General features: G+C 37.2%; 1 protein-coding gene across 1 annotated transcript; it reads left to right on the top strand.

Moving 5' to 3' along the window:
- The first annotated feature begins 2,971 nt into the window (after positions 1-2,971).
- Positions 2,972-7,929, top strand: LOC127789547 (apyrase 1-like). The gene is made up of 9 exons (XM_052318452.1): positions 2,972-3,404; positions 3,485-3,613; positions 3,958-4,014; positions 4,116-4,208; positions 4,501-4,697; positions 6,024-6,112; positions 6,495-6,709; positions 7,359-7,548; positions 7,711-7,929. Exons 1-9 carry the CDS (start codon positions 2,991-2,993, stop codon positions 7,824-7,826), a joined length of 1,500 nt encoding a protein of 499 aa, XP_052174412.1. The 5' UTR covers positions 2,972-2,990; the 3' UTR covers positions 7,827-7,929.
- Positions 7,930-8,627: the final 698 nt, after the last annotated feature.

The following is an 8,627-nucleotide window of genomic DNA, read 5'->3' on the forward strand; positions in this document are numbered from 1 at the left end:
AGTTATACATTCTCACATGCCTGAGTCTATTTGGTTAGAATGTATATTGATAGCTACTTACCTCATCAACTCAATGCCCTTCTTAATTCTCAAATGGGAAACCCCATATTTTCGATTGTTTCACAAAGAACTTGATTATGCCTTATTAAAAACATCTGGTTGTCTTTGTTATGCCACAAATACCTTTCCTCATAATGATAAGTTTTCTCCACGAGCCATTAAATCTGTCTTTATTGGCTACTCCCACTGTCATAAAGGGTACAAATTGTATGATCTTTCAACTTAGAAAATTTTGTTAGTTGGGATGTCACTTTTTTTAAATCCTTATTTCCATTTCAAGGCAATGCTTTTATAGACCCATCCCTTCATACTTCATTGCCCCAAGTTCCTGTCAATTTTCCTTTTCTTGATTTTGTTCTTATACCCACATCCTCTTCATCATCCTTACCTGATACCACTTTAGCTCCTCATTCTCTATCTTTAGACTTCACTTATACTATTTCTCCAAATTTAACCTCATCTTTACCTTCTATTCGTTGGAGTAACCGTATTTCCCAAAGACCCATTTAGCTTATTGACTTTGTCAGCTTGGTTCACACTTTACCTGCTCATACTTCTACTTCTCCATCATCAGGTAACACCTTTCACACTACCTTTGACTCTTTCATTTTTTCTCCTGATCATATTTCTTTCTTAAATAACATTTCTTCTACTCCTGAACCAAGAACTTTTCATCAAGCCTCTCAAGATCCTAATTGGGTCATAGCAATGGAAAAAGAGTTGTAGGTATTAGAACTTAATCATACTTGGGAAGTTGTTGACTTGCCTAAGGGTAAAAAGTCAATTGGTTCTAAGTGGGTGTATCGTGTAAAATATAAGCCCAATGGAGAGATTGATTGGTATAAGGCACGTTTAGTTGCCAAAGGATACAATCAAGTTGAGGATATTGATTACATGGACAGGTTTTCTCCTGTGGCTAAGTTAGTCATTGTCCAGCTTTTCATAATTGTTGTTACTTTCAGAAGTTGGCCTATTTTCCAGATTGACATAAATAATGCCTTCATTTATGGTTATCTTGATGAGGAAGTGTACATGAACCCACCTGCTAGCTATTATGTGGATTCGGGCGAAGTATGTTTGTAGAAACAATCTCTTTATGGCTTAAAATAGGCTTCACGCCAATGGAATTTGGAATTCAGTGGCTTCCTTATTTAGCTTGGTTTTGTTCAGTCCTCTTATGATCATTATCTTTTCACACATAAGACTAGTTCTCATTTTGTGGTCCTCTTAGTCTATGTTGATGATGCGCTTCTTGTTGGAGATGATGTTGGTTTTATTAATTCTACTAAGGCTGCCCTTGATGCCAAGTTCACTATTAAAGACCTTGGTTATCTCAAATATTTTCTTAGGTTGGAGATTGCTAGGTCTTCTATTAGTACTTTTCTATCACAACATAAATTTATCATGGATCTTATTCTTGAAATAGGGTTGCAAGATGCCAAAAGTGCTTCCTTTCCTATGGCTAAAGGTCTGTCTTTAGAGCCAGATCAAGGTCCTCCTCTTTCCAAACCTGATTAATACAGAAGATTAATTGGTCGCTTATTGTATGTTAACTTTACCAGACCTGATATTAGTCATGCTGTGCAGCATCTTAGCCAGCTTATGTCTTCTCCTTGCCAGTCTCATCTTGATGCTGCTCTCTAGGTAGTTTGGGATCTCAAGGGCATGACTAATCATGGTCTTTTTTATCCTGTTGCTGCTGATCTTTCACTATCCGCCTATTGCGATGTTGATTGGGCTACATGTAAGTTTACTCGCCGTTCCCTAACAGGTTATTGTATTTTTCTTAGTGATGCTTTGATTTCATGGAAAACTAAGAAGCAGCCTACCGTTTCCAAATCCTTCGCCGAAGCTGAGTATCGAAGTATGGCCACCACCACTTGTGAGCATGTTTGGATTTCTAATGTTCTGAAAGATTTTGGTGTTTCCCCTCCTCTGCCTATTCTTCTCCACTGTGACAATAAAGTTGCTTTACACATTGCTATTAATCTCGTGTTTCATGAGCTTACGAAGCATCTTGATATTGATTGTCATTTGGTTCATGATTATTTTAAACAAGGTTTCCTTTCTCCTCAATTTGTTCCTTCTCATTTGTAGTTGGCTAATTTGTTCACTAAACCTTTATTTGCGATTCACCATCATTCCATGGTTGTCAAGGGCTTGTGTTCTCCACAATCTTCAACTTGAGGGGGGGCTCTTGGGTGTAGCAGTTAGAAACATATATTTATATAGTGGATGCATGTGCTTAAAATGAGACCGAGTGTAGAAGATCAGACATATGATATATATAATGTAAATAGACTCAATGATTGAAGGTTATCAAATTTTGAATAGAGAAGTCATTTTACTTTGTTTTCTTCTTCTCTATAACTTCTGGTTTTTGATTGTTTAAGTTCTGATTCTTCACATTGAAATGAAAGTGAAAGAAGAACCACCTTAGATTTGTGTTGATTATTCAATTTGGAGTCCAAATACCGCTATTTCCTACTTATATTGGTCTGATAGGAAAGAATTTTAAGTTTGGGACGGAGGCTGGATGGATCTTAATCTCCCGCTTATACAATACCGTGAAGTGCACAGGCACGGCAATGTTGGGTTGGTGGTGGATTAGGGTTCTGATTGATTGGCAAAGAAAAGAAACAACTTTAAAACACAAAAAATGATTGATTGGCCAATGGCCATGGCTCCTCCTCTGCCCCATTTCCGAGCCGAAGAGACAAAACATGACACAGAATCTGTCCTTTACTATGCAAATGACAGACTTTTCCAGAGACCACGTTTTTTTTCATGTTTTATTTCGTGGTTTTAAATTATTAGCCTTATCTTCAGGAGCATATTTTTATATCCTAATACTATAATATATTAGTGTAAGAGTGTGACACCCTCTTTTAACTATTCCACTAGAAGCAGAGAGACATGAATGATTGTGAATGGCGAGCCACGAGGCAAAATATTTGCAAAATCAGAGTATTTATTGGTGGAGGGACAGAGCAGTGGCAGCTCCTTCCTTTGTCATGCCGAAGATGGCCAAGCTCTCTGGCGACAATGACCTTCTCCGGTTGTCCGGGAGGCGCAGCGTAATCCTCCTGGCCATCTCTGTTCCTCTTCTACTACTCGTTATCTGTTTGGCTCTCTTTCTCCAGCCCTCCGGCCACTCCGCCGTCTTCCTCAGCCGCAAGTTATCCGCTGCAAGCGGTTCCTCCTCCTCTTCGCTTTCCTCGTCCAGCGATAGATACGCCGTGATCTTCGACGCTGGCAGCTCCGGCAGCCGCGTTCACGTCTTTCGCTTTGACAAGGACTTGCAGCTCGTTCCGATCGGCGACGATCTCGACCTTTTCATACAGGTGGGGTAACATTTTTGAGCTATGAAGTTGTCGATTCTCCGGCTATCATTTTTCACCGGTCAGGTCGGATATTGTTGCAGGTAAAACCAGGACTCAGTTCATATGCGAAAGACCCCGAGGCTGCGGCAGAGTCTCTGCTTCCTCTCTTAACAGAAGCCCAGAATGCTGTTCCCAAGGAGTTGCGGCACAACACTCCGGTTAAAGTTGGGGTGAGCAATTTGTTCCTAATTAAATTTTGGTTTCACAAAATGTAAAGCCTAAAAATGGAGTGTTGTATAGAACAACATATAATGAATGATTAGCAACAAAGGCATGCAAAGCTTTATAACGTCCAGTACCACCTAGTATCACCGGTTACCGGTGCCAACCGTTACCTTAGCCAGAACACAACTTTCTATTTTCTGTATAGGAATTGCTCTACTATGAAACAGGGTTTAATATAATTACACGTACAATTCAAGGATTTTGTTTACATAATTTACTAACACCGGAAATGCTAACAATGTTATGTGCTTTGCCCTCTTATATTCCATCTATTGTGATGTCTATGCAGGCAACTGCAGGCCTGAGGTTATTGGAAGGTGATACATCTGAGAAAATTCTGCAAGCGGTAATTAGTCGTTGCTTCAGCATTTATATATATTGGTTTTATTAATTATTAGCTGTTTACCGAATATTACTTATGTGGAATTTGAACTTTACATTCCAAAGGTCAGGGATCTTTTAAAGGCTAACAGCAGCTTGAAATACGAGGCTGATTGGGTCAAAGTATTGGATGGAAGTGAGGAAGGTTCTTATATGTGGGTATGTTTCATTAAATTTACACTGTTAATCTTTACAATTTTGTCCACACAAGGTTCGCTAATATTCATTTATTGGGAGCAGAAGTTCATCAAAATAACACATAATTACAAAATACTAGTCAGATCATTCTACGCGAGTTTTATGTATAAAAATCCTATATAGATATCATTCTCCTTCTCAAAGCTGCCTGTTACGAGAACCTCTAAGAGAGGATGCAAGAACTAGCAAGGAGAAGGGAGTGAGAAGGAGAAAGTGAGAATTTGAAATTGCATATGGTTATATACATGTGCAGGTGAGCATAAACTATCTAATAGGGAGTTTGGGTAAGAAATTCTGGGACACAGTGGGAGTAGTTGATCTAGGAGGTGGATCTGTACAAATGGCCTATGCGATCTCCAGGAGAGCTGCTGGAAAGGCACCACGTGGAAATGTTACCTACGTGCAGAAAATGGATCTCGCAGGAACAAAGCATTACCTTTATGTTCATAGGTAATTTGTTTCCTCATCTTTCAGGCTTGCTTCACTTCAGTTCTCCATTAGTCATATTATCATAATCATAATGCATCACCAACTCATTTGTTTGCCAATGATCACGCATGCATTTACACATCAAGAATTTACTGGACAGATGTTGCGATTATTATTGTGCGCGAAATAGATGAAGTTCTGTGCCAATAAAGATGACGAAAAATGGCTAATTCGATATACTAATTTTATGTGGGATTATACCTATATCCTTTGGATAATATACTTAGTCCTCAATCCCCATCCTCATTTTAGGGTAATGGATATCTATCAGTTGCCCGTACCTGCTCAATTTTTATAAAAAAATATAAAATTCTGTTTGCGTTATTGTTTTTAACTTTCTTGACTGCTGTGTGTTCAATATTTTAAATTCATTCCTAATCAAAATCTGGCTTCTAACAAATTTGAAGATGAAGATGGAGAAAAAAAGAGACGCAAATGGCAACAGTTATATTTCTACAGCATGAACCCCCTACAATAAATCACATTTGATAAATGTTCTGTGATCATATTGATATTGATAATTGTTATAGATGAAGCTTAATTCCTAAATTAACTTATTAAGTAAAGAAAATAAAGAATAGATTTATTAAATATATGAGGGTAGGATATGGTTGGGGTCCTATACCTGACACTCTACCCGTACCCAGTCAGAGATTTCCCCCCCACTAATTAACCCTATCCCTGATGGATACAATTTTAGGTCATCATCTATGTCCGTCCCAAATGGCTCATATTTGTTGGACACCCATTGGGTCGGGTTAAAATCGCCATCCGTGGAGAACTATGTTTTTAAAGAGGCATTATTTTTACTGGAAATACTTCGTAAAAATCTTCGAAAAGATATGATACTAAGCAGTCAGAGTAAAACCCAGTTTGTACAGATATTAATGGTGTCAGTTTCTATATCAATAGCCTGAACCATTTTACTTGTTAGAATTCAAACATTGATTTCAGTCAGCATTTTTGGGTGATATTAGAGTGGGATGAGATTTTTGACCTAACAAGTACACTGCTTTAACAGAGGAGAGTTTGCTACCACAGAATGTGACATAATTAATATGCTAGGTAGATATGGGGTATTGCTTGAACTTGAAAATTTAAAATTTAACTTAAATTACTGCTTTACAAGAAGGAACTACACTTGGGAGGAAAGTATTGGTTTAGCTCGGAAAGTGACACTGATGTTACTCTATCCTACTATTATTGTTGTTATTATACTTACGGTGATTAAAGCGTGTTTTGTAAGAAGGAACTATACTCATGCAATTTTCTCTGTGTTGTCTCCAGTTACTTGAACTATGGTTTGTTAGCAGCTCGAGCTGAAATCCTCAAAGTTAAAGGTTCCGGAAATCCATGCATCTTGGTTGGATATAAAGGTATAGTTACTTCTTACTCTCATAAGACTTCAAACTGCACGTCTGAACAAATCATACTACTATAATCTTTAAGAATGAGTTTCTATCGAGATTCTTGCCATGTAAAACTTTGTTAGTTGTATATCAAACATGGAGCTGGATAAACAGAACTTTTATTTAGAAATTTTCTATAAAATGATAAAGTGACATGTCTTATCTCTTCTACCCATTCAGTAGAAAGGGAAAAAAAAAATCACAATGACTCGTGTTTATAAAGTTCTGGAATTAAGGAAATGATGTTCCTTTATTTGATTTGCGCTATTGAACCATTTTGAGTAGCAATGGTATATGACAAATATCACTCCAACACTCTCTGAATCGAAACACATACATTCCTTTGCAGGGTCATATACATATGGAGGTGTTACTTATCCTGCATCGGCTTCTGCATCTGGTTCAAGCATGAACAAGTGTAGGTCAATAGCCATCAAGGCTCTCGGAGTCCATGAATCATGTCCACATATGAAATGCACGTTTGGTGGGGTGTGGAATGGTGGTGGTGGCCCTGGACAGAAGAATCTCTTTGTTGCTTCATTTTTCTACGATAGGGCCAGCCAGGTACTCATCACTTCAATTCTATAAGGAATATCAATTGTTGCATCCCATTCGGATTACTCATGATCGGTGACATATAACAGTTTAGTTGGTTAAAATGGTCAAGTGATTGCTGAAAACTAGTGACTAATGGTTGCACTGGTTTGATTGGGAAGGCTTGCAACTGCTTGGTGAATTGCTGTCATGGCCTCTGTAAAAGGAGACAATGCACAGCAGCCAGCCAAATTCATTCATTAACTGCAACTTAAAGTTTTGCTTTTCTTTACCCTGATGTCTTTGTAACTGCTTGGTGAATTGCTGTCAAGTGATTCTGGGTCAAGATTATCACAGAATTCAAATTGACTGAGATTGAGATACATCTACAATTAAAGATTTATCTTCTGATCAGAATATAGATTTATATAAATTCTATTTGTGTACATCTATAAATGAGTGGTCGATCTATAAATAAGTACCCAATACTCTGAAATTATTCCAGCAATATCATAAGAGTGATATGTTGTTCTTTTTACTGTGAATTTTTTTAATTTGCGTTTTCCATTTAAAACTTTTATGTTCCTTTATATGCTTAATGTTGATTTTTTTTTCTTTTCTAAATTCTTACAAATTCATCTTAATGGGTTTCGTTCTCTGACAATTCTACATTATGTAGGCTGGTTTTATTGATTCAAACAAGACTTATGCCAAAGTTCGTCCTGTTGATTTCAAGAAAGCGGCTAACCGTGCTTGTAAAACAACTCTGAAGGATGCCAAATCTATGTATCCGAACGTGGCAGAGGATGACCTTCCATACTTGTGCATGGATCTCACCTACGAGTACACTCTGCTTGTTGATGGGTTCGGTAAGCCTTTCCTTAAATTTCACGACAAAGAAAATAGATCATATTTTCAAAAATCAAAGAAAAAGAATAAAAACATTGCCAGTTACTTAATGTCACAATTTAGAAAGGGATCATATAGTCAGTCGATTGGAAGCTGAGTACATAATGGGTGCATTTGGGCAGGTCTGCATCCCCTAAAGGAGGTAACATTGGTGCAGCAAATCAAGTACAAAAAATTCCTGGTTGGAGCAGCATGGCCGTTAGGCAGCGCCATTGATGCCGTGTCATCCCTGACCTAATTAGTAAGGAATATTGAGGTAATCTGATTGCTGTCAATAAATGTATGTTTGTATGGCCTGTAATTTCACTTGCCTTGCTCAATAATAAGGGCCGTTTAATTAACTGAGGGCTTGTGTGTTTTTTGTTTTTATAAAATTAAAAGTTATTTTTTTTTTTCCAAAATCTGCTGTTGATTTTAAAAATTTGATTTTCTTTTCGTTTCTACAAAAATTTATGATGAGAATCAACTAGATTTTGTCCTTTAGAACCAAAGTATCGTTTAATGACTTTGCATAATTAAGAATGTCTATAACTAAACAACTCTTTAGAACCAACTAGATTTTGTCCTTCCCTAAATCATACAAATGATAATGCTCTCTATGATATGGCGTAAGAAATCCTAGCATATTTACCTGTTGGCGGCATAGGAAACCTATTTTCTAGATTAATTACTATTTCAAGAAAGATTCTTACTATTTTTGCACTTCCCTCTCAACATGTGATCACAAATGTAAAGAGCATGTCAAATGAACAAACACATTATATTTTGCATCAGTGCAATCTTTCTCCCACGAAATAGAGTTTGGTCATCATCAACCGGAGTAAAAATCATGATTATGTATTTGTGTTTATCACAAACGCGTACATGATTAACAAAATTATGTATGATATATCATTTAAACTCAAATATTAATCACCCAATTCTTTTTTCTCTCACTTGACATTGCCAAAAACATAGTCCTCCAAAGTGGATCATCATGTATAAGTTTAGCCCTCTTTGCGCATAACATGTTCCATCTACTCCTTCAAGAGCATTAAGT

Source organism: Diospyros lotus, chromosome 14, assembly GCF_014633365.1.
Source record: "Diospyros lotus cultivar Yz01 chromosome 14, ASM1463336v1, whole genome shotgun sequence".
Classification (NCBI taxonomy): Eukaryota; Viridiplantae; Streptophyta; class Magnoliopsida; order Ericales; family Ebenaceae; genus Diospyros; species Diospyros lotus.